Source organism: Perissodus microlepis, chromosome 17, assembly GCF_051167445.1.
Source record: "Perissodus microlepis isolate ML-2025 ecotype Zambia chromosome 17, ASM5116744v1, whole genome shotgun sequence".
NCBI classification, from domain to species: Eukaryota; Metazoa; Chordata; class Actinopteri; order Cichliformes; family Cichlidae; genus Perissodus; species Perissodus microlepis.
Genome location: NC_140477.1, coordinates 11356872 through 11384329, shown reverse-complemented (window position 1 = coordinate 11384329; position 27458 = coordinate 11356872). Strand labels below are relative to the sequence as shown.

Sequence of the window (27458 nt, the reverse complement as noted above, 5' to 3'; positions counted from 1 at the left end):
GATTTCATTGATAACAGCCTGTAAGTATCCTGGGAAGCTGCTCCAGTAAGTGTGGAACACAATTTTTAAAAATAATATTTATTACATCTTTACTTCCTTCTAATAAACACTAAAGCTACACCCAAAAGTTTTCTGGAAAAAAAAGTCTACTGAAAAAGATGAAAAAATGGCATATTCTTACATTTGAATATGATGTCTGGTGGACGAGGTTACTTACAAGTTCTGAAGGTGGCAGCGATGCCAGGTCCAACCGCAGCACCAAACAGCACGTAAAGAGTCAAGACATACTCCGTATCATGGGCTACATTTTTCAGCTGGTACTGTGTAGTGCTGGTGTTCAGAGCCAATTGCCTGGGACGATCCCGACCAACAAACTCTAGAAATAATGTTAACATTACAGTTAGTCTGTTATTCCTCAGTGACTTCAAACTTTCACTTCGTATCAGAGGCAAATATCCTCCTTCTTTCCCTGTATTTCATCGCAAGCTACTGTCATGTTGCTATGGTTAAAGTGTCCATTGAGAAAATAACTGAGTTGAGAATATCTGCAAAAAACAAGGGTAAACAGCGGCAGACAATAGTGACTGAATAAATCACCTGGGGTGGGTCTCCATGCCAATCTGTATCCTGTAGCCCCCGGGACACTGTTCCATGAAATGACTGCAGTACTTGTGCTCACAGCAGATACTTTCAGAGTCTGTACTGAACTACTTTCCACTGACAGAAAGAGAGATAGTGAAAGACAAAGAGGACTGTTATGCATCTATCTACTGCTTTGGTGCAATTTTATTTTGCAAATTTTTAATTACATGTCATGATTTTCGCAGTGGTGATAGGCCCCTCAATGTCTCCAAAGATGGGGTTGATGGTGATGGTGTACTCAGAGCCTGTGTGGAGGCCCTGTATCATGTAGAAGTTAAAATTGTCCCCAAGGTTTATGTTTTCTATGTGGCCTTCTACAAGATATAAAGTGACATTTAAGCAAAGAGATGTATTAAATTAAATATTTCGCATTTTAGCTGTTTCGCTAGAAATGTACTTAACCACGATACCTGTAGATGCCCATGTCAAACGGTATCCTGTAGCACCTTTAACTGATGCCCACCTTGCTTGAACGGTGTCTGTGGTGGCATTTTGGACCAGAAACTGATGAACTGGCACCAACTTCACTATTAAGCACATCCCACACACACATGCAAAGGTAAATTTAGGTAAATTATACACAATGACATGACAGAGTAGAGAATAGAGTCTGCTTGCTAATATTTTTTACTAAAACAATACCACCCTGCTGTGGAAATATTGTGGTACTGCACTTTAATATTTGCTCTTAGGTGTTGTTTGAAGAGACATTTAAAGCAGTTAATAAACTGCTTCCAGTGTGCCGGAGCGTGCTCTCTGGCTTTCCTGTTTATGTAAATTATGAACATAATGATGGGGTTTTGAGCCAAGCTAATAAACTTACATGTCTTCCCCACTACTGAAACCGGTTTACTTGGTCCTTCGGGGTACACAGCATAAATACTGAGAGTGTACTTCTTATCCTCCTCCAGACTGTCAATCACATGAGAGGAAATGTCTCTGGGAAGCAGCTGCTCATAAATGAATCCTGGTCTGTTGGCTGGAGAACAATCATAAATGCACAAGAAATAATACTTTAAAAAAATAAAACCTCTTTATTAGAACCCATTACAGCTTTCTTTCAACAAACCCCTCTGGAAACAAAGTTAACATCTAGCATGCTTAAATTAATTGACTACATGTTTTTCCACTGGTGTGCAGTAAAATAAATAAAAACAAATGCATTTATGTCAGCATACATCTCGGGATGAAGATCTTGAATCCATTTAGCTTCCCCTGGGGGGGTGTCCAGCCAAGGCGCAGGGAGAACAGGCCCTCCTCAATAACACGGAAGTTTGAAACTTCGGGCAAAGGCACTGAAAGACAGACACCTGTTGCTCAGGGAAAGATGACAGCATACAATTAAAAATAGAGACACAAGGTGCATGAGCAGACACTCACTTGTCTTTACTTTGATTGTCGCAGAGTCTCCTATGAGGCCTGGGTACATGGCATAGACGGTGAGGGAATAGTCGGTTTTGGGACTCAGCTCTGTCACCATGGCTGTGCTCACATCTGCCTTCAGATCCATCTGTTACATACACAGACAGCAGAGCAAAAGGATCTGAGTGTGTTTATGTTTGAGTGTGTATGTTGTGTTTCCCTGAGACATAAAGTGGAAGACAGAATGATGTTTAGAAGAAGATGATTGATTAAGAGGAAGAATGATCAAGTCAGAGCAGAAGATAATCATACCTGAAGGCTCTGCAATGGAACAGAGAGACATTTTTGGAAAGTATGCTTACATAAATATCCTGCTGTTTTGCCTTTATTGCTTCAATTTCATTTATATATCTAACTCTAAAAACCACTGACATCTTTACAGTTTGTTTAGACTTTTGTCCACAATAATTAAATTATAATGCAGAATCTAGGCAGAAACAAAGAAGCACTGATATCATTGAGGTGACTGCTCATGTTGATTGCATTTGTAAATGTTTCACTGAGTTTGGAGTGTTACACAATGACTGCAGGAGAGATAAATCTCACTGAAATGAGTCCACTACTTAGACTGATCACAGGGGTGAGTTGCTGTTGTCAGCTGTTTTAACTTTTAATATGAGAAGTTCATGTAATCGATGTGTTTTAAAGAGGAATTCCATGGAGAGTGAGGTGATTAATCAGCAGTAAAAAAAACTGAGATGTCCAACTAATTCATGAATTAAATGCTTTACTGTCTATGAAAGTCAGTATGATGACATATTGCATGCTCTAGCTCAACAATAATGCAACAGTGACCTTATCTATGGACAATTCCTCACCTGCCTCTGCTGCACAGGAAGGAGTTGTCCCCCCAAGCTCAGTGGAGTGACCAGGAGGCGATATCCGGTGACATCACCCGTGGCCTGGCTCCACGTCAGTCTAAGAGAACTGTGGGCCAGTTCGCTAACCTGAAGGTCTCTGGGACCCACCACACGTTCCTCGCCTACGATTAAAAGTAAGTATAGAAAGAGTGATGAGACAGACGGGATGAGGAGCGGAACATGGAGCAGAAAATATGCAAGTTGATGTAAAATATGTCTACAAGATAGATTATGTTAGCAAAGAAGCTGCAGAGTACAGTGAAATAAAAGAACGTTATTATTCATTTTTATTATACCTTTCAAGTGCGAGAGTGTAATACAATTCGTCAATATGAAAATGCAAACAGCTGTCAGTGAGAAGGCGGCGTTTTCAGCATATTACGAAGAACTTACTAGGCTGGGAAGTTTTCACAGGGCGTGGGGGTTCAGACGCAGTGAGGCACACTCTGCGGGACAGTTTGGGGAGGATGGTGTCCATGGTAGAGAAATCAGTGACCGGCAATAGATGCTCGGCATGTGGCTCCGACACAACCCTCCTAAGCTCTGCCTCATCAACCCCCGTGAGGCCTGGTTTTCAGTATAGATAAGAAGATAATGAAATAAAGTCTTTTAGGCCAAGGCGCATAAAAATGTTTCATAACCAATTCAAGATGATAAACAAAAAAATGTGCAGATATGGCAAGATTTTTTTAAAGGTACTTATTTACAAATTTTTGATTATGTGGAAGTTTACTCGATTAATGCACACTGTGTGGATATTAAATGGTTTTGTTTGTATTTTTCTGATCTCCACCAGGGGGAGGTGTTGCATTTTGACTGATTCAATATGAAAAGCTCCAATATGTGCCCATATACACATATATTTTACATATAAATAACCACAGTCATTTAATTTCTGGAACGAATCTCAGTTTGCGCAAGTGGGCCCTAAATGCCAAGGCATGAAGTATTTAAGCTTTCCTAATGCACAAAATAAAACCACTGGGAGATTTTTGCATTTTGCAACTCTGAATAAGTTGTCTACAGTATGAAATTTGCACATAAACAACATGAATGTGCATGTTGATTTCTTACGAGGTCTAAGGCTGCATAGAGCAGGGAGGCGCTGACATAATTAAATTTATGCTTTCCAGGCTGCTCTAGCTCTACAGGTAATATTGGCTTTGCATTAGCGGTCAAGATTCATGTCGAGCTGCCACGCAGTGGTGATGAACGAGAGGAGCAGGTTTCGGTGTCAGTGGTGGGGGTGGGTGGGTTGGGAAGGCACAGAATTGCCTAATGAAAAATGACTGCGATTAGCACACCATTGGCTAATGAGCAGTAATTATTGCATCGCTGCAGGCTGTGAGGAGTAAGTTGTGGGCTTGTGTGCTTATGCCTGTGAGTAGGGGGAAAAGGGCAAGGTACTGCATGTGCAAGTAAACTTGGTGCATTCATAAGGAGGGAGAAAGATGATGCAACACTATCAGAAAGTGTGCCTTCACATACAAAGCACAGAAGCTGGATCGATCAGTTATCCTTACACACACACACCTGTGTATACATACAGAAGCATGAGCGCGCTCAGGTACTCAGAAACAAGACTCCTACACACAAATACCCACACTGAATCCAATGAATTCAAATGTACAGGACATGAATTTCTAACTGCAAACACTGCAGATAAGCGGGCAGAGCTTGGATAAAATCTGAAGGGCTGCTGCAGTGGGGATGTTGAAAGAATTCACAATAGCAACTTCCACACTCACCTACTGCAAAGACAGTAATTCCATTGTCTGCTACTGCTCTGACTGCAGCATTGACCTGGTCGTCCGACTGTCCATTTGTGATCAAAACAGCAATCTGCACAGGACAGAAAATGGCATATGTAAAGAAAAGACAATAATGTGAAGATCTGCTAATTCTTGATAAATGAATGCATAATATAAAGCTAGTAAAATGTATTATATTTAAACACATATGGGTCATTTTCAGCTGCTCTCTTTCAACCTCTGTTTTCAACTATTGTTGGCATCACTGGAGGCTTAAATCAAGCCTTCAAACAACATTTGTTTGTGTTAAAAGAGCATCCATGCAAACAGTACCATTCTCACGAAAGCCTCCAAAGCCTTTTGATGCAGTTTAGCACATAATTGAAAACATAATTAAATAAATCAGACCCAAACTCAAAGTGGAATTCAAGGATGCTGGCTTGCAGCTGAGTCTAATAATTTCCCCATTAAGGAAAATTCTCTCAGTTCACTCAAAGTTCACCCCTCAGTCAGTGAGGAAGGGAGGTGGAGAGCATCCACAGGAGAATGTAGTTGCTGCTTTGCATGCTGTACAATTCAATATATCAGCCTAATCCTCAATTCTCCACCTTCCCATATCCAGTGTGCTGTAGCAAGATGATTCACACATGCACACAGAGATAGAGAAATGATTAGAATGCTAACCAGCTGTGTTATACTGTGACTACACTACAGTATTAGACTGTCAGGGAAATGTGTCTGATAGAAAAGGAGAGTTGTGGGAAAGAAAGTGTATCTGGATATTTGACAAGGAACTTCTGAGACAAGTTGGTGAATGTGGCATTTTTGTTAGGATCCAAGAAATGCACCAAGCCCAATTTAACACTTGTTTTTTTAAGGTCATTGGCATAAACCAAGTTGAGTCACTGTGGATGACCATCTGTTGGATGTTTAGCAGTCACGCCTTATCTCCATCTGATAATCGATGAAAATCTGTGGTGGAAAATGTATTTTCTTTATCTTTTATTTTTCCTCCAAAGCACCAGAGAAAGCAAAATAAATCCTGTTCCCTGTTGCACCTTTCAAATATTATCAATTTGTATTCTCAGCATATAACACGATGGTTTAATCAGATTCACAGCACTGTGAGAATGGTAAACCTGTTTATTTGTTTTTTCCACATGTCCTGTGGAGTGGAAATATAGATTCCTGACTAGTCATTTCCTTTCACACAGGGCCGAAACAGACAGTACATGCATGTTTTTGCAGCATGGGTAGTAATCTCAAATCAATAATTTCCCCAAAGCCTGTGACACATGTTGTCAAAAATTACCAAGATTTAAATTTCTCTTTTTCAGTGTATAACAATCCACCTTGCTGTGTAAAGCAGCGTACCTTCGGGGCAGAATCCCGCCTGATGACGGGGCTGAAAACAGAGTCGACCAGAAACTGGAGTGCCATGCCAGTCCTCCTGGATCCACCTTCATAGGGAAGGTCTTTGATGGCTCTGAGTACCTCCTCAAGGGAACTGTAGTCTGTCAAAGCAATCCGCATCCTGCATGGACATAGAAGCACAAAGCTGGATCAGATAGAAACATTTTTCCACATTAGACCACAGAACTTTGACATAAATGCAAAGGACCAAGACTCCTATAATTATGTTGATTGTTTATAATAATAATAATAATAATAATAATAATAATAATAATAATGATGATGATGATGATGATGATGATGATGGTTTGCTGTGGTATCTGGCTCCAAAGTCTTAACAACAGATCCATGAAGTCCTTTAAGTTGTGAGGTGAGGTCTCCATGGATTGGACTTGTTTCCCACAGATACTCAATAGCATTGACATTTTGGGGAATTTGGAGGCCAAGTCAATACCTCAAACTCATTGTTGTGCTCCCCAAACCATTCCTGAGCCACTTTTTTCTGCTGAAAGAGGCCACAGTCACTAGGGAAAACCGTTTCCATAAAAGGGTGTTCACAATCTGCAACAAACCATGTGACGTAAAAGGAAATGTGATTTGTTAGACCGGGACACCTATGGCTCAGTTTCTAATTCCCATGAGCCCATTGATGGTGTTTTCACCACTGGAGAGGTTTCAAGCATGGACATGCAGCCACCACGAAGGATTGTGTATTCTGTCACCTTTCCATCAGAACCAGCAATAACTCCTTCAGCTATAGTAGCTCATCTGTTGGATCAGACAACACAGGCCAGCCTTCGCTCCCCTAGTGCATCAGTGATCCTGTTGCTGGTTCACTGGTGTTCCTTCCCCAGACCACCTTTGATAGATACCAACCACTACAGACTAAAAATGGCCCAGAAGAGCTGCAGACAACCCAGTTGTCTAGCCACCAACATCTGTTTCTTGACAAACTTGTTCAAATCCTTACCCTTGCCCATTTCTCCTGCTTGTAACAAATCAAACACATAAACTTTGGAGGACAAAAGGTTCATGTGCTCCCTAGTATATCCCACTAGATACTGGAGCCATAATGTAGAGATGATCAGTGTTATTTACGTCTCCTGTCAGTGGTCATAGAAAGTGATCATGTAGAAAAGACAGCTGAATCTAATTTATGCCAAGCTGCCACAAAGGTTCATGCGATGTGCCAAGCTCAGGACTGACTTCTACCTTGGAACATCCCCAAAGACAGTGACTCCAAAACGGACCCCATCAGCTCCGACCACATTGTCCTGAAAGGAGGAGATGATGGCTGAGATGAAGTCTTTGACTCTGGAAAAGTCTTTATGACCAACGCTCCAGGACTCATCCACCAGAAACACTATGTCGGCCTGAACCACTGTCCTGCATGCTGAGGAAAGAAGAAAAGATTAATTAATATGTGTAAAATGGTAGCATATACATGAAGCATGGAAAGACACAATAAGATATATTTTAAGAAGATTCAAGAATTAAAAAGAAATGCACTAATACTAATACGTAGCTATTATTCCATTACCTCGTCAGTAACTTCAAAAAAGGTGAAACTTCTATATATCTATATACTCTCTATATCCTTTTTTGTATTTTTATGGCTCGTGGATTGTGAGTTCTCCAAATTCTAATTCTACATAAATACCCAACAGTTCCCGAAAGCTATGCTGCCTACAGATTGGTAGAAACTGTCATCAACCACTTAAATGGCAATTTACACCGCGGTTTACTGACACATATCGTTTGGTTACCAGGGTAACATTGGTTCTCTGAAAACCGACTGAGAAAACCAAGTGAGGTTTTAAACAGAACTCACTTTTTTTAAATTTACTTAACTAATATTGCCCTCATTTGAGCTCATTAACTAAATGCTTTAATCTATTATCTATCACTATCAGTGCTACTTTAATAACTTTTAGTATTATAAATTGCCCAAGCCATATTTGAATATTTTATCCTTTACTTAAAAATGCAATCTATCATTTTCAGCTACTGAATTTGTTTAGTTTTGTTTTAGGTTTTTTTTTGTTTTTGTTTTTTTTGTTTTTTTGCTGGTTTCAAGACTTGAATAAGACATTTTATCAAAATGTAATTCTCCATTACATTTATCTTTAAGGGTTTCCCTCTGAAACCTCAAAAACACTAATTTAGCCTCCTGCTACTTTAGACATCTTTAATTCCTACACTGACCACCAGATAGCAGTCTTGTTCCACCTTGCTGAGGGGATTCCTTTCATTTGCTTCTGTCATGCAGCCAGAGCCTCACACAAATCCTTGTGAATTTTTAATGAGACACAAGTGAGCCAAAGAGACTATCAATATTCTGAGCACTCCAGCAATAAAACTTTAGTACAGCGATGAGAAACGCTTAGAATACTAAGGTAAACACACCCAAAATCAGGGTCAGTACCCTTGCCCATGCAAACAAATGCATTTAAAATAAGAATCTGCTGGGTTTGATGGGATTTAGATGCTTTTTTGAGTGAATTGGTGCACTGAATACGCAAGTGCACCGACACATATTCACATGCACAATCTGCTGTGTCTGCAAACACCTTGTAAGTCAATATTCTGGTATTGCATATGCAATAAACCAAAGTGACAACAGCATTGATTAGGCTAGTGAATAGGAGATAGGCGCAACTGATAGTTCTGTAAGTGATAAGCGATTCTCTGCTGTCTTCTATTTCATTATCAAGCTTTCTCTCCTCTATTATCTTACCCTTCTTCCTTTGGCTGCAATCCCAGGATTCACTGGGGGTGACATATGTCTTCAGCCCATAGCGGCCTACCATTATGTTCCTCCTCACACACCTATACATTTCTGGCCATACACCAAGGAAACAAAATATCACCGGGAATAGCATTTTGGAGGCCTCTCAAGCGCTATTATCTTTGGAAGCTGTAGTATCATATATTCAGCAACAGCAGATCTATTAGTGAGGACTTATACTCACTGATGCACTTTCAAGAGATAAAACAATATTCATACTTTCCGGTCCGAGTTGTGCCTCATAAAAGCAACTACCTACTCTATAATAAACATGTGGCTTTTCCATTTACTGGATGCATTTCACACTTGAAGGATTTTAGTAAACGCACATAAAATGTTGTGAAGACTGAGCGAAGAAGCAGCTGGAGTTTGGTGTCTGTCAGACAGACACAGACTGGGATGGAAAACAAGATCAATTATCCAGAAGTTCGTCTGTCTAGGCTGGCAGGTGAGATCGACATGCCCAGGATAAGGACACAAAACATGCTGAGGGATTAGGAATGGTTTTCTTGAAGGTTATCTATGTTGATATCTCAAAGGTTGCATACACCTTGGTGTTGGACCACCACTGATTTCCACATTAGATGTAGCCCAGTGGCTTGAGCATATGCTGCAGAAAATTCTGCCAAGAAAGAAAAAGCCTCAGAAATATTGATGCATTACTCCAATCACCTCTGACAAGATTAAGACATGAGATCATAAGATGTAACCCATCAGAGAGCACACATCAATAAAAATGCAATTAACAATAACATGTATTGTGCTACAAAATAATCGTTAAGAACATAGGTGAGAACAGGAAGTAGTTGCTCAATAAAGCCTATTATAAGCCTAAGGGCCCTTTGCTTTCTAGGGCTATCAGTCATTGTGGCAGCACGGCAGTATTTTTGTCTTGGTCTCCACCAACTACTGAGATTAAAATAAGATTTTTTATATTACATTTTCCCAATGAGCCAGTTGCTAATTTTTTAGTGCATGCTGTTTGGTGTTGGGCAGGTATGCACAGTGAGTTTGTCATAGCTTATTTAATGAGAACAGCTGCTTACTGCTGCAGAAAAGACAGCTGGCAAAAGTGGCTGAAACTGCTTCTCTCAGTAAGTTTGTGGGATGTAAATCACTGAGTTAAAAGAGGCTACAAAGCTCTAATGATGCTGAAAAGTTGGGTTAAAGTTATCTGATTGTTTCTCACAATGAGCAGCTTCCATACATTATTGCTTATTTGTTGCTTGTATGAGATGAGATTATTTAATGACAATTATACAAACCTATTTCTGTAAACCTATTTCCTGTGTTTTATGAAACACAGGACCTTAAGAACAATGTTGGGTTAACAATTAAAACTATAATTAATCAACAGTAGGAGCACCTGCATAGGAAGCACAGCTTTTAATGTATTCTTGGGCTATTTATAACCTTCCATAATTCTGCCCAACAACTTTACCAATCACCTTCTGCCAATCACAATCCAAGTGGAGGAAATCTAACTTTTGATTGGCTCGTTGACCTTTTGGTGACATCCAATAGCACCTGAGGCTGGAGTACTGTATCTAGGGGGATGGGTTTGACAGCGTAGCTGACAGAGTGCTGTACTGTACATGAGGGCAGCAGATGTTTAAATTCCCTGACTAGACACAGTCTGGAGAGAAACTGTAGCTGGGCTAGTGTCTGCCCCATGTACCAATCCAGGTGTGGAGATTTAATGATGGAGCGCTCGCACAGACTCTATTCATTGAGCACCTGCCCTTTCCTTGGCCTGATCATCCAACCTGTCTAATTTATAGATTTGTGCACCAAGCTAACAATCCGACACGTGGCTGTGACTCAGAATAATACGTACCTAACTCTTTTTTCACAGACAGAAAGGAGAAAAATGACTGCAAACATGAGTCACTGAGTTAAATCAATCAATCATCAAGTAACTGAGGGGGTGGAAAAGTAAGGAGGAAAGTTGATGTGCTATAGGAGAAGGGAAATTTCACGCAAATTAATAAATTCTGTAAGCATGCGGTACACAGGTTTATAAATATCATGACTCACCTTCAGCTTGCGCTGCAACACTTTGATGAGTCAGATAAAGGGACAGTAGAAAGATGCACACAGAAGAGTGACCCATACTCTTCCTCATCTTCCTCCTTCAGTCACCTTCTCCTCCTCCCCAGTTCCTCTCTTCACGAATGCAGTTCCTAAATTGCTCTTCACAGTCATCAATCCCACCTTTTCTTTTCTCCTATCTGAAAAATATGCAAAAGAACAACAACAAGAAAAAAGTAATTACAGGCCCTCAAAGAGAAAAACATAATCAGCTTTTTTTTCATTTGTGAAGGAGTTGGAACTCTTCTGCAGAAGTCAAGCTTTAGGTGTTTGCTAAGAGTATTTTTTTTTTAATTACAGTAATACACAAAGAAGAGTTTAACAGCGTAGTTCTGCTGTACTCAAGAGACTTGTAGACATGTAACAATGACTGACTGGCATACTAATCAAATAAATAGGTCCAGGTTAGAAACTTTCATGTCATATTATACATGAACTCGGATGTCTTCTTATACACTTCCATGTCCTTAACAAGTGCATAATGTGTTTGATAATTATTATATGTCCAGGTGCAGGCAGGAGCCTCCCTGTAAACACTTTTATAACAAATTCCACTGACGCCAAGGAAATTAGAGCATCAAAGGGGCTTTTATACTGTCCAATAAGGACCCGTTGATTTAAAGCGCTTAGCATTTAATGTTATTATGTTGATAATCTACTGTAGCTGTCTTACAAAGCAGATCCTCCTGTAATCTCAACATACAGGTTGGCGTGAATGTGTAAAACAGTTTATGACATACTGTTTAGTGATGAAAAAAAGTCCTCTATTCAAAGGTATAAAAGTTACAAGAACCTTGGGGATACAACTCAGTGATAAATCATTTGATCACAGCCAAAACGGAGACAGGATAAGCCATAAATGGAGTGCACTGTACATTTCTAATCATAACTACCTCTTTAAGATGTTTGATGGCTTTATGGCTTAAGCTAACATGCCATTACAGTGGCTTTGACATAGTGTGCTGTATAAGTCATATTTGCAGTTAAAATGCAAACATTAGAGTCCTGTTTTTATGGCATATATTCTTAATAATTTCATCAGCAAGTGTGGGCATCTTTACGAAATAAGATGTTTTGGCAGTTTGCTGCTCTGGAGGACTCAGATCTGTATTATTGCAATGCCACAAACTTCCCAGGAGTGGAAGTCGTAGCACATTTACCCCAAGGCCAACGGAAAATAACATTCTCAGAAAAATAGCAAAAAACAAAGAGGCTTTGTTAGCATGTTAAATGTTAAAGTTCACAATCCACAGGATCATGTTGACCACAAACACCTCATATTAACTGTGAAGCACGGTGGTGGAGGAGCGATGATTTGGGCTTGTCACGGAGTTGACCATGACCTCCTCTCTATACCAAAGTATTCTAGAGTCAAATCCAACAGCTAAAAATTGACGACAGTGATCTCAATCACAGCAGAAATCTATAACAGAATGGCTGAAAAACGAAGATAATCAAGGTGTTGCAATACCCCTGAAAAAGTCCAGACCTCAACATGGCTGAAATACTGTGGCAGGAGAGCTGTGCATAAACGAATGCCCACAAACCTCGATTAACTGAAGCAACATTGTAAATAATAGTGGACCAAAATTCCTCAAGAACAATATGATAGACTTACAACGTTGTATAGACAACAATTACATTTGTACAAAAGCTGGTTCTACAAGCTACTGAATCATAGTTTTTCACAAGAGCCTATGCAGTCCTATGAAAACGTGTTTTTTTCACGTGACAGCAGATAATGGGAAGAAAGATAAATAAATATGGACTGTAGCTACAATGTTAAGATAAAAAAAATTACCAGAGTTTGGTTTTGGGTGTGTGAAAGGCAAAGTGGGTGGAGATGGCCAGTATTTCTAACAGGCACATTCAGATGGATGAGTCTCACCAGTGAAAACACAAGCATTCTTCACAAGAATCTAGATAGAGGGAGAATAATAGTTTTTACTATGAGAGTAAACAGAGGCCCAGTAATGATCTGGAATAGAGAAAATCCTTCTCTTATCTTTTTGACTGCAAAAACCGCAAGTCTGATTTCCATTTGTATGCTAGCTGATTTATAGGAATATTATCTCTCACAGTGGTGTACACCTGGTTATTTCAGAAATGCTCCTTTCTGTCTCAGTTAGCTGGAGGGATGTGCCTGTGTCTGTATTATAGGCTGTTTAAGGTAAGTAGGAGAGTACTCTGAAAATATTACTGGAGCTTCTTTACTCTGCCCTTGGCTTTCACTACTTGTGATCGTGGCTCAAAGAGTTGGCAGTTTGTCTTGTAACCGGAAGGTTGCCGGTTCGAGCCCTGGATCGGACAGTCTCGGTCGTTGTGTCCTTGGGCAAGACACTTCACCTACCGCCTACTGGTGTTGGCCAGAGGGGCCAATGGTGCGATATGGCAGCCTCGCTTCTGTCAGTCTGCCCCAGGGCAGCTGTAGCTACAACTGTAGCTTGCCTCCACCATTGTGTGAATGAATAGTGGAATTGTAAAGCGCTTTGAAGGCCCTGAAAAGCGCTATATAAATGCAATCCATTATTATTACATAGAAATTGATTATGCTTTGGGTCAGAATAAATGACTAATGCATTTAAAAACTCCCAGGTACTCCCAATGTTATGAGAATAAGGCAACCTTTTGTAAATATCCCCTCAGATTTAATATAAAATTAACAATATATGGATGAGTTTATTCATTAACAACTAACTATTGTACTTGGTTCATCTCTCTAATCTCAACACGATTCATGTATAATTCTGCCAGGAGTGGAACAACCCCGGAAAACATGTTTCATATAGGCCAATTTCATTATTGGACACAGGATGCTATTATTCTGTTTATTTGGCACATAAATAGGAACATATCCGGCCCCAAATAATAGCTTTATTAAGAATAGCGTCTCCTTTATTAATGTCTGACATCTTTGCATCATGCATCACACTCATGTATTCTTAGTTGGATAAGATTAACATAAACATATCAAAAATTCAAAAGCTACTTTTTCCTAGCATTTTGCCTAAAGCTGTCGAACTACTTATAACACATCTTTTGTTACACTAATGCTTGTTGAGTAAATAGACTCTAAAAGATAAATACACTAGGAAAATCTACACATTTCTTTAAGTGTACAACCCCCAAATATTCTTATCATTATGTCCTCATAGATATAGTAAGAACAGAAAGCCTCGAATGACAAAGACCTTGGAGAAAGAAGAGAAATGGGGAGTTAAAGGGCTTGTTAATATTTGCCACTGATAATGGGCGGCCACCATGATTTTGTCTTGCCTTTTACTACCACTTTTAGCTCCAGCACGGCAGTCTACAATGGACATCTCTGAGGTTGTATCAAGCCAGGATATCTCACTTCTAACATAACTTCTTTCACCCTTTGGTCATTCTCAGACTTAATCAATAGACAGCTTGATTGTGTGCCCCGCTCTGAGAGCATGGGTTAAGTTCAAAAAGACTTTTTACTGCAAAGATTTCTTTCTCCTGAGTCCTGATGCTTCCACAGACTTCTTCATCTTTCCCCAACAAGCTCAGCTTTTGAAGACGGACAAGGAAAACAGATCAGATGTTCAACTAATAATTGCCTTATATTTTTCAGTTAGCTAACAAAGAAAGAAAAAACGTATTTCTTTCAGCAACAGGCCAGACACTATGTGTAGACATGCCCAAATTAAAACAGTCTGAAAACATAACTCAGGGCATGCATTATCTCCCATCCATCCCCAACTCTCACGCCTACTGCAGTTTCAAATAATTGAAAAAGTTTACATGAACAAAGTCAAATTGGTCAGCGTCTACACAGATACCACCTCAACTTGTGACGAAAGAATATGGACAACCTACTTTATTAAAGGATTAAATGTAAGACCAGCATCAGAATGTAAGGAGACTAAATCTAGCATTTAATTCTGTGCCGGCTAAAAGCTTTAAAATGCATGGACTAACACAGAGAACATTGTTATGTGTTACATTTGGTTTGTATCCATACACTCTTTATAGTGTACGTGATTGTACACGTACGTCAGTGTCCGTGAGTATTGCATGGGCATGTGCAAGTTCATAAGCATAACATCAAAGAGAGACCTGCCTTCACTCAACTTCTACACATGAGATGGAAACAGAACACATTTCTTTTACCTTTAAACATTTACAATCCATCCATCAAGCTAATTCATAAACTTTAATGCTTACCCCATGAGAGCATATTTCACCAATAAATGTATATAATGATAACATAAAAATAAACCAATCAATATGAAACAATCTGAATTCCAGAAAATTCCTCAGTGTGATTTGACCATCTGGTCTGACTAAGCCAGAATGGCTGAAGGCTGAATAGTTTACAACCTCTGCAGATGGAAGTGAGAGCTGGCAGGCTTGAACTGTAATATAACACAGCCAAAAAACTACACTCTCCCGCTGGCTGCCCCCTCACATACCAATGCAGATCTGAGATCTGTCTCTGCACGTATCTTCTTATTACTGAAGTGAAGGGAGGACAAACTCACACTGTGTTGTGATGAATGGCAGCCGGTGCAGTGCACCATTATTGAGTCTTCATCATTCATCATCATCATCAACCTTCGGACTTCTAAATAGGTTTGCATCTCTATTTGGAAAAGGTGTGAAAAAGCAGAATGTGAAAGTCTTGTGACAGCTTCGCTATGGTGAAATTCTTTCGTAAGCCTTTTCTTTTCAGTGTATACAGAAGTTTCTAGAAGAAAATATGGAAAAATATTCAGAAATGTGCCAACATCTACTTAAACATTCAATCAAATTTTATGAGAATGAAATTAAAGTATTATGTGCTCCTCCAAATATTGTAAGGGCCACCCTAGCAGCTCTGAAATGATTTGAGATAAACATCCTCACACTGATCATGCTAACCGGTGTTGATCAGGTGTGCAGTTTTAAACATTTAGTAAGACTTATTTTTTGAAGACATTAGGTTTTATGTCAAATTTAATTAGTTGTTGAGATATTTCAACCTAAACCAGTATTGGACCAAAAACACGATTAATGACAACCATAATTTGTCATGCCCAATATCACAGCTTTCAACAACAGTACTACAGGATACAGTGCAGAGCAAAAGTCTTAGGCCATGTTTCATTTCTTTATATTTTGCTATGAAAATGGGAAATGGGTTCAGGGATTAAAACATTTGCAAATATACATACACAGCCTGAACTCTCTTCAGGAATATTTCAAAGCTCCTCTTTGGATGCTGGCTGACTTTGACTCCATTCTCTGTTAAGATGATCCCAAACTGTTTACATGACTCAGTCATGGATCGGCCTCCCCATTAGATGTTTTTCTGTGCAGTTGTGCTTTTACTGCACTGGCAGTGTGTTTGAGATCTTTGTCGTGCTGTAAATGAATAGCTGAATAGAGATGGTACTGCATGGTGGATCAAAATCTGGTGGCACTTTTCTGCATTCATAATTCCACACATTTTGACAAGATCCTAGCACCACTGGCTATAATGCAACCCAAACCATGACAGAGCCTCCACCGTGTTTTACAGATGGCTCTAGACAATCACTGTCGTACCTCTCTTCCTCCCAACATAGTGACACCAAATTGAACCATGAATTTCAAATTTGGATTGATCACTCTATAAGATCTGCTGCCACAGATTTAAAGTCAAGTTATTGTGGCTTTTCTCTCTGTTTACCTTCTTAAAGCCACTGTTCCACAGAGAACATTTCTGATGAGGCTCCAGCAAACATTCGATGGATCAACTGAGTCAGGTGTGAAGTTTTTGCTGGATTTTTTTCCTTTTTCTTAAAGACATTCATTTCAGACTCTCTTCATCTCCTGTGGATTTTTAGACCTTCCACTTCTTCTTTTGTGCCCCACTAACCAGTTTTCTCAAACTTTTTAAGGAGAGACTGCACACCCTGCAACAACACAACAAGTTTTCAACTAATAGCAATTTAGGGAATCACCTTGTTGGTGCAAAAATACTAATTTGTGCTCGTCAAACTGTGTTATGACTGGCATTTTTCATAGATCCAAATGAAAGTATTTCTCGTATTTCTCCAATCAAAAGCTCAGCTTAGCTATAAAAACAGTTGCAGTGGATGCATGGGTATGCACGCTGGGATTACAAACACCTTGCTACCTTCAAGAAGAAAAAAATGTGCTTTTTTCTGTCAGAGGCCTTTAGTTTATCACTGCAGCGAGAGGATTAAATAATGTTTCCAAATGAAGTTTACTGTCCCTGGCCCTTCTACCCCCTCTGTGTTCCCTATCTCTATTTCTCACCCACATCCACTCACACATCACATGCCTGCAAGTCTAACTGCATGTCAGCTATTTCTACATAATGGCATTTTCCACCTCACCACTTCACAGGATGGATTATCCTTGTAGGTGGGAAACTGGTGACAGTGAAATGACACACACATACGTGTAAGGAAGCACACACAGACACACAGAGACCCAGCTCAGAACTACATTGTATGATAACAGATGTCTTTGGTGCAACACATCATTTCTATAGCTAATACACACACTCACAAAACCGCAGACTCTCATGCACAGCTCAAAAGCTGCAGTATGGCTACTGTCTTAATATCTCTTTGCATTTGCACTTAGCCAACACAGACATGTCTACGCATGGAGGGAAATCGACAAGCATTCATTTGACATAGTTTCATCTCCTGAGAATGTTCTTGCAAACAACCTGGTATGCTCTTATTATTCATGACACACAACAGTTTACATCACTGTAAAATGCATTACATCTTCTTTTGTGATCCTTTTCAACCCGAATGTTTAAAATCTTCAGAAAAACACAGCAGTCATCCAAAAACAGACAACAAAGCATGCAGGACTTTGGCACTGCATGGGGATGTCTGTACATATAAGTGAGTGTTCTTTAACAGAGGAGGATGTCCATTCACAGCAAATAATGTATCTGATGAGCACTGATATCAGACAAGTTAAGCTATTAAAGAAAAACTTTACTGTAAAAAGCAGCAATAATGGCTCAGTATAAAAAGTCCAGACACTTACGGTGCAACAAGGGTATCTGGGCAGTTAAGAATTCAAAAGCACCCTGTAAAGCACCATATTAAAAGGCAGTTAAGCTAATGGCTTTTCAATGGGCCCATGCATTTTCACTTACCAATACACACAAGTTATTATCTTCCAAATCCAGGTGATTTTCTTTTCAGGATAAAAAGAGGAAAAACACCCCCTAAAAATACATATAAAAAGCTGCATCCGAGTCAGACAAAAACAATTCTGGATTTTCTGTTGTATCCTTGTTGAGGCAGTTATTAGAGACTAAATCGGCATGTGTGTGTATCTATATGTGTGTATCTGAGTGACAGAGGGGGTAGGCGTGTAAGAGTGAATGAATGAAGCAGGTTTTCTTTTCTGGGTTTTGCTCAGGCACAGAAAAGTTTAGGAAGAGGGGTGGGGGTGACGCTGCAGCAACCTGTTGGCTCAGAGGAAGAGAGAGACACGGAGGTAAAGGCATAGATGCATACTGAGCGAGAGGTGGTGGTTTCTGTGGAGCTTTGGCCCTGTTGCATTGTTACTTTTCTAACAGTGCTTGTGTGTAGCACGGAGGCCTCAAGGTGACAGAATAACTGGCAAAGAAAAACGGTGTTAAGTACTTTGAGGTTAACTCTGCAATAACCCACAATCATACTGCAAGTTGAATCTTCCCTCAGTCAGGACTGTGAAAATCAATCAAAAACTGTCTTTATGCCAACAAAACGACTTCTGCATGTCAGTAAAAATAATATTCAGGATTTGACACCAAGTGCTGTGTCTCACATCTATTACTGTGTGTTTCATTTGGCAGCATTTCAGTTTCCCAGAATAAAATATTGATTTGCAAACCATCCAAAGTGTCAACAAAAATCTACCCTGACTTTGCACAATGTTCTATTCATCCTATTATTCATTATGAAACATCAAATAAACAAAACACAACATGATAAAAGTACAGAAAACAGCTAGGGTTAGGTTGTCGAACCACGAGTTCTTCCTCCAAGCTATGTATACTCACACACAGACCCATCATCAGAGGCTATCGAGGTTATTGCTTGTAGAGCATGCAACTCCTCAAAACAGAAGGGGGGGTGAAAAGAGAATAAATCTATCATGTTTTACTCCCCCCCCCATCTGGTGTGCGAGTCGATGTGTGTGTGTTTCTGTGTATGCTAAGGGGCAACGGGTCATCTTTATGGACCCCAGGAATGTGGTTACCAATTTCACAGGTTTTAGCCAGCTGGCAGTCTTGACATGCTGTAACTCAACACAAATACTGTACTCTTAAGGCGGAGTTCATTCAGATAAAAGTCATGAGAGGTGGTACAATGCATCCATGTAATTTTACTATTAGAAACCGTTCATTACCGCCTGACACAAAGATGCAAAATTATAGTGGCGGCTGAAGTAATATCTATCTTTTTACATCTATAAAGAGTATATTCATCACCACCCCAAGATTTCCAAATAAATACTTCCGGAATTTGTGTAGAAATAGTGCAAACATGCAAACAATAACTAATCCCATGCAGCTGCAAGATCAAGTGGAAAGGTCTCGGGCTGAAACATTAAGAAAACACAGAAGAACCAAATAACTGCAGTTCCTTATTTAGCCACGTGAGGCTCCATACTGTGAGTGAGTCTATCTCACTAAACTCCAGTGTTAAAATGGCCAACGTTAGGGTAACAATATACATGTTTACTGAAGACCACTTCCATTCCACCCTCAGTAAAAACTGTGAGTTAAAAATCTCCTTTTAAAACATATTAAGGCTTAAATACTTATTTGGATTCTTTGTTTTGGATGACATTTGGATGCTGTTGTCTTGGTTGGTGTTTAGCTGTAATAAGCAACTCTAAAGAGTCAACTGCTCGTGTTTCTATCCGGTCATTAAGTCTGACGTCACTAGCCGTCTGGGCCTAAACTCCACTGCAGGGCCATATATCAAACGATCACTATGGCATTACTGAGAGTTGAAAAACTGTCTAAAGTCTTTCATCTTTAATAAAATGATCAGCGTTCTGCTCTACCAGGTGTAACAATTGAGTTTAACATCCAGGCATCCATGAAAACGGAATTTATGACATTTAACGGAGTTAGAAGTTAGCAGGAAGTTAGCTCGCTAGCTTCTATCTAAATACAATATAGCATGTCCTGACTGCGGGGTTTTGGAAACAAATTCAAACGTACAGCTCTGTTATCACTTCCAACATAAATGAAGACAGAAAACTAAACAGCAGTGACGTTTGTAGGGTTACTGAAGTTTGGCTAGCTGGTATATAATGATGTGCTATGTGACCGCTAGCGACACAGCTATGTTAGCATAATATAAACAAGCTAACTTTTTTTCCACTCGATAAAAGTTAACGTGAGTGTTCTCGGTGGTCAGGAACAAATGTAATCGCATGGCAGGATGCTGTAAAAGGACCAAACTTCAGCCAGGAGAACAACTGAGATAATCCATCCACAATACGAGGTTAGTCATTCATATACTGCTGCATGGGCTGGACTGTAGTTACATCCTAAGGTTTTAAAAACTGAGCTTAAATAAATGATTAGCGGTAATAAAGGCCGAGGGAGGTCAACAGTGATCACTGACTGTTTTAGGAGCTTTTTGAGATTAAATAGAAGAAAATACAAAATATTAAACATGGTAACAACACGAAAGCCATATTAAACGCAGACTACTTTAGGCCCCGGAAGTAGGATTCGTCACGTCATCACTTAACGACCGGATAGAAAGTGTATTTTCTTTTTCAGTTTGTTTTTTGCTAGCCAATATCACAGTTACTATGTAGATGCCCCTTGCTAACTTTACAGCTAAGCTTACGACTAGCAGAAGTATTAGCTATGATGTCATGGTCTCTTCTTTTTATGACAATCTGTAAACATCTGGGAACCGAGAAGACAAGTTGAGGAGACGAGGAGTTCTATATCAGACGAGACAAGTCCCATTCTTACCGACGCTCAACACTCCTCTGGATTCTTTGTTATGATTTTTATTTCATGATGCACAGAATATTTTCAGTTGGTTAAAGGTCATCACCGCAGAGAGGCTAGTTCAGAACTTAGACTCTTTTATTACAAAGCGACGCAGTACAGCTTAGTACTAACTTGCTGAAATACGCAAACCTTCCCTGAAATCAAGGGAAGCGTTTATTCCTCTAAAGCCCAGATATAACTTTCAGCAATGATGGTATTTTTCCAGCTCCACCAGCACTAATGCACCCCCATACCATCAGACACGCAGGCTTTTTGAACTGAGCGCTGATAACACACCAGATGGTGTATGTTCTCTTTAGTTTGGAGGACACCGTGATGTTTTCCAAATGAAATAACAAAATTTTGATTCATCTGACCACAGTTTTGCTCAGTCCATTTTAAATTAGCTTTGGCAGAAAGGAGATCGTGGTATTTCTGGATGATGTTCACATATGGCTTCTTCTTTGTATGATAGAGCTTTAATCTGCATTTGTGGATGGTGTGGTGAACTGAGTTCACAGACAATGATTTCTGGAAGTGTTCTTAAACCCATGCAGTGATTTCCATGACGGAGCTACGCCTGTTTTAATGCAGTGCTGCCTGAGGGCCCAAAGATCACAGCACAGGCTTCCAATATTAATTTTGACCATGTCCATTGAGATTTTTTTCCTGATTCTCAGAAACTTTTGATGAAATAATGTACTGTAAATGGCGAGATATTCAAAGTCTTTGCAATTTTAGGTTGAGGAAATTGTTCCACGATTTGTAGACGCAGCTTTTTGCACATTAGTAAACCTCTGCCCATCTGTACCTCTAACAAACTCTGCTTCTTTAAGATGCTCTTTTTATACCCAATAATGTTACCGACATATTGCTAATTAACCAAATTAGTTGCAAAATGTTCCACCAGCTGTTTCTCTTTAATGCAACTTACCCATGCAGCTTTTTCTTGGCTCATCACAATTTCTGTGGCGTGTTGCTGCCATTAAATTCAAAATTAACTAATATTTCACATGGAAGAGTAATAGTGCCTCAGTTAAAACATTTTATATGTTTTCCATAATCTATCATAGATAAAATATGGGCTTATCAAATCATCGTATTCTGTTTTTATTTACATTTAACGCATCATCTCATTTCTTTTTTTGGAATGGGGGTTGTACATTTAACAATTCAAACCAGTAGCTGCAAAGTTATCCATGAGCAGAATTTCATTCTCTTCTGTAAGAAATATCTACAGAAACAAATTATAAAACCAAGAGTGCCAGCTAAGTGAAATTTTCCTCTCCATCTATACTGGTTTCTAAATATCCGTGCATCTTTCTGACAAGTCATCATACAAATCCTTCTTTCTTGCATCTGCTTGGCATTAAACACTACTTTTCTGTATTCTTGAAGAATGTGGCACCAATATGCACCTACCATGCACAGAACAGGATTTAAACAGGGAATCCATCTTCATGAGAAATGATATTCTAACATAGAGTAAAGGGAGTTATATTCTAGTTTTGCTTGAGGGGTGTCTGAGCTACACATGCCCTAATGTTGACCCTGAGCACATGGCAAGGAAGTTCAGGAGAGTGCATCAATCAGGACAACTCTTGGTATGTCTCACTGGATATATCCTTGTACATCATGGATTCTAACACTGTAAAATGGGCACCAGCATTAAAAACAGGCTTCTACTACTAATGTTAATATTAATTCAACTTTAGTGTTCTAGGAGAACAAATCCTAAAAGCTTGCTACATCAACAACTTACACTGTAAGCTTGTGCAAACATTAAAGACTTTACAGCCTTGATACCTTCCTTAGCACTATTGCATCATGGTTGAATGAGCCCCACTGTCTTTCATCAGCAGGTGCGATTAGAAATAAAAAGCTGTTTTCGACCTGTCGGGGGTATTCAGATAGGGAGCATTAACCAACCTTGTCTCAGCTAATCGCACTCCGTCTGCAAGTGGGCCTAAAAATCCCCCCAAGTCACAAGAGGTGCTGGCATGAAAGTAAGCTTTGATTAAATTTACGCTTTAGGCTAACCGGAAAACAATCATGTACAGTGGGAGCAAAAGAATAAAAGAGAGTCAGAGGAAAGCAAAGTAAAGGAACAAAGCCATCAGGAGTTCAGAAGAAAGGCGCGTAGAGTTGGGTGAGTTACGATAAGGTGTGTAGGGGAACTGCGAGGACATATGGAAATAAAAAGTGCGCACACGGGCAGTTAATTAACTTAATGTTAATATGTATGCACATGTCTCTGTAGCTCATTCCTTGGGAGCCACACTACTGACAGCCCACTACAAATATCAATCATGGGTAATCAAAACCGGGGATTTACGGCGGCCTCTTTAAAAACGGGATTAAACTCATGCTTCAATCCTTTCTTCTTTTCTCCAAATGGGAAAAAGGTGAAATTAAAAACCACGCAGACATCTTTTGTAACAGTTGTCTTTTCTACAGGCCCTATGAGCTCTGTAACTACTGCGTTAGTAACGAGGCCACTCCCAATATGTGAAATAGAAGTGAACATAATTACCTTTTAATATTCTTTTTGAAAGCGCCTTGGTCATTCACCATTCATGCCTCGTGGCAACTTTTCAAGGAGCTTCTACTTCTAATTTGATAAAATACACATTTAATGCATTTCTGAAATCTTCATTTCTCCACCTCCTTTTCTCGCTCCACCGGCTCCATCACTGAAGTTATGAGAATCAAACATCGTTTTAGCCGCTGGTTGTAAGGCACCCCTTTAATTGTGCAATTTCTCACATAGCGCTTTAATTATGTTCCGCTGAGGGTTTGAGTTGAAATTCAGAACTATTGCTTTACGCAGTGTTCTGTTTAATTGGTGGGTATTTTACAACAGCAATTAGCTTGAGCTCAAAATGAAGGCAAGGTGGGTTTTTTTAAATATATATATCAGAAACTGTGACCAAAACTTTGACCACCTACATTCTACTAGATTTTACAATTAAACTTTCAAAACCAGGACATATCGCCTGCTGCTGCAGTGTGAAATGGGCCTCTGAGGCTTGTTTTCCCATGCTGCTATTTCATTTGGTTCCCTGCCTCCTTTTGTGTGGCATTAATGTAATTATTGATAGGCTGACAGCATGAGACGTGTCAGACAGATTTGATGCTGGTATCAGTTTCTGTTTAATGCTGTCAGCGTTGGCACATTTGTTGGAGGTTCACACCAGGAAGATGGGCAGCCTTTCTTTGGCTGGAGGCTAATGCAGTTTTGACTCACATCCATAAGCCATACAAGCTGGGCAGAGTGCCCACTGCTGCCAACTACAAAAGGTCTGCTCTGTGCCAAGCCTTTTAGCAGTACAAACATACGTATAAACACATGAATGCATGTACACACAAGCCTGAGATGCTTATACACAGAAAAGCCACAGTGTGACAAAACACAGATAAAAGCTGGCACACACACACACATACATCCATACCCTTTGTGCCTCCACATGCAGCGTTCGGCTCTTACAGATAGTTTTTGTCATGATAAACTCATTTCATAAACCGTGCGACTTCCTGCCACTGACTGAGATATGGGCTGTCATGGCAACAGAAGGAAACAGCGGTCGGAGCACGATAGCTGGTTTGTTGGGACAAGCCACAGCAGAGCAGAGAATTGAGATGCAGCAGAAGTCTGGGCTCATAGAATTAGTGGTGAGTGTGTCTCTGAAACTGGCAAAGTCTGTCAAAATCATGAACAGAACAAGTCGCCACACTCAGGAACGCATGCTGTCAGAGAAACGTCAATAAAGAAAGCGTGAAACGTGAGTCATACCAGAAAGATATAGTACAAGATGAGGATTTTGGACTAAAACTGCAGCCTTCCCACACTGGCCAGTGTCAAAACACTGATAAGAGAATCAACAATGGTTATGTTATCATCATATGTGTGGCCTTAACTTGTTTGTTTCTCTGTTTGCTCTGCAGTCATAGCTGACTGGGCAGAGTATGCAGTATGCAAAAGGCATTTGCACGTAAAAGGGAGCACACCAACCACTTTATGATATGACATGCATATTTGATTGTTTTAGCAAAGCAGATGTGTTACAGATGTTTTTACTGGGATTTGTCAAAATAAAAATGCCTTGATCTCAAATCAGGTAATACTGACTTGTAGTTATTAAATGGGCTGAAGCTTAAATAGCAGTTTTCTACTCTCCTTGAGCACTCAAAGCACTTTATACAACATTTTTCAGTCACCCATTTACACAAATTCATATATGCACGTTTTTCTATTTCTAAATGCTTTTCATGTGACATTCACACACATCAAGAACATCTCAGGCTGGGGTTCAATGTCTTGCCCAAAGGTAGTTTGGCATGCACACTGGAGCAACCAGGGAGGAAACTACCAACCTTCCAACAAGTAGATGACTCCTAAACCACAGCCCCCTGAATAACCTTATAACACTTTGTATTCCTAGGCTGTTTCCCATCCAAGTACTAACCTGCCCCAATACTGCTTACTTTTTGAGATCAAGTGTGCTCAAGGTGGTATGACCGCAAGCCTAGAGACAAACTTTGGTTGACAAATATTGGTTTGAAGCACTTTAATGAATGTTACTTAGCAGCAGACATGCGCCAATCAACCAACCCTAGCTGCAGCCACATGCTAATATGTCATTAGCATAGAGGCACTTCACTATTAGTGAAGACACAAAGTTTAGCAAAGGATCAAAGCATTAACAAGGACAATTAGGGAGCTGATAAAAGTGTCAATGTTCTGTTATCTGGTGGAGTATAAACATATTGAAAAATTATGTAAATAACTGATATTTGTTTTGTTCCATAAATCTTGTGTAGATGGTTTTGTTTGGTAAAAATTGTGTGTACTCCATCCCTATTTCAGTTAATTATCTGTACCTCTTTCTGGTAGCAGAGCAGTTTATTTTTGTTAATGCGGGAGAAGATCCTGCAACTTACTGCAGTTTTTGTGAAATTGTAAAATTCATTAATTTCCTTTCATTTTGAAGATACTTTGAGGAAAACCTGATTTTTTTGCTTTATATATTCAAATTCAAATTCAAATTTTATTTGTCATGTACACAGTCATACACAGTACGATATGCAGTGAAATGCTTAGACAACTGCTCGTGACCTAAAGAAAAAAAGAAAAGGCTATGAATAAGATAGGAAATAAATATGAAAATTAAAAAGGGTAAATTTAACTAGGAAGGAATAAAATAAAATATAAAAATTAAAGTTAAAAATGAAATAACTGTACAACACAAATTAGAATGAAGGGTAAATTTAACTGGGAAAGAATAAGATAAAATATATAAATTAAAGTTGAAAAATAAAATAACTGTACAACAAATACACAATACACAGTATAGAACTATATAAGAATGTATGAAGAAATATAAATATATATATATATATATACAATAACAGCAGCTGTACAAGTATTAACTGGAAATGAAGAATATAATGACCAGTGTTGTGCAATCCACATTATTTAGTGTCTTGTGCAGTGCAAATATGCTTAAAGTGATTAAGTGATGAAGTGAAAAACAATGTCCAGAATGTCCAGTGTGTGTGTAAGAACTATATGTGTGGGTCAGTACTGTGTGGTGGTGTGATTGAGAGACCGTATCGCCTGCGGGAAGAAGCTCCTCCTCAGTCTCTCTGTGTTGGTCTTCAGGGAGCGGAATCGCTTTCCTGACCTCAACAGAGAGAACAGTCCGTTGTTGGGATGGCTGAGGTCCTTCACGATCTTCCTGGCCTTGGTCCAGCACCGCCTGCTGTAGATTGAGTGCAGGTCAGGGAGCTCGGAGCGGATGGTGCGCTCAGCTGACCGCACAACCCTCTGTAGAGCTCGTCTGTCCTGCATGGTGCTGTTCCCGAACCAGGTTAAGATGTTTCCCGTCAGGATGCTCTCTATGGTGCACGAGTAAAAGTTCCTGAGCACCTTGGAGGGCAGTTGGAAGTCTCTCAAGCGTCTGAGGTGGTAGAGACGCTGACGGGCCTTTTTCACCACGGTGTTGATGTGACAGGACCATGACAGGTCCTGCGTGATGTGAACTCCAAGGTATTTGAAGCTGTCCACTCTCTCCACTGGGCACTCGTTGATGACGGGGGTCTGGTAGTTCCTCTCCTGCTTAGTGCTGAAGTCCACTATCAGCTCCTTTGTCTTACTGACGTTTAGAAGGAGGTTGTTCCTCTGGCACCAGTTCTCCAGATTCCTAATCTCCTTCAGGTAGGCCGTCTCGTTGTTATCAGAGATCAGGCCCACCACGACGGTGTCGTCAGCAAACTTGATGATGGTGGTGGAGCTGGTAGTGGCCACACAGAGAGTACAGCAGGGGGCTCAGAACACACCCCTGGGGGGCTCCAGTGCTGAGAGTGGTGGAGGCTGAGATATGTCCGCCCATCCTTACTGCCTGTGGTCTGCCAGTTAGGAAGTTGGAGATCCACTGACACATAGATGAGCTGAGTCCCAGATGCTCCAGCTTGGTGGTGAGTGTGGAGGGAATTAT

At 39.9% G+C, this 27458-nt stretch overlaps 1 protein-coding gene across 1 annotated transcript in view; it reads right to left on the bottom strand.

Annotated features, from left to right (window-relative positions):
• The window catches only part of col7a1l (collagen type VII alpha 1-like), a 72387-nt gene extending 53998 nt beyond the window's left edge, over positions 1 to 18389 (bottom strand). Inside the window, exons 1-14 of the mRNA XM_084910364.1 lie at positions 18103 to 18389; positions 10914 to 11107; positions 7301 to 7481; positions 6050 to 6209; positions 4673 to 4766; positions 3318 to 3491; positions 2883 to 3046; positions 2023 to 2152; positions 1821 to 1937; positions 1466 to 1621; positions 1053 to 1169; positions 810 to 956; positions 598 to 717; positions 218 to 376 (exon numbers count right to left, since the gene is read on the bottom strand). Coding sequence (XP_084766490.1) covers positions 218 to 376; positions 598 to 717; positions 810 to 956; positions 1053 to 1169; positions 1466 to 1621; positions 1821 to 1937; positions 2023 to 2152; positions 2883 to 3046; positions 3318 to 3491; positions 4673 to 4766; positions 6050 to 6209; positions 7301 to 7481; positions 10914 to 11001 — 1807 coding nt within the window. The 5' untranslated portion in view covers positions 11002 to 11107; positions 18103 to 18389. The remainder of the gene's footprint in view (positions 1 to 217; positions 377 to 597; positions 718 to 809; positions 957 to 1052; positions 1170 to 1465; positions 1622 to 1820; positions 1938 to 2022; positions 2153 to 2882; positions 3047 to 3317; positions 3492 to 4672; positions 4767 to 6049; positions 6210 to 7300; positions 7482 to 10913; positions 11108 to 18102) is intronic.
• Between the last annotated feature and the right edge of the window lie 9069 nt (positions 18390 to 27458).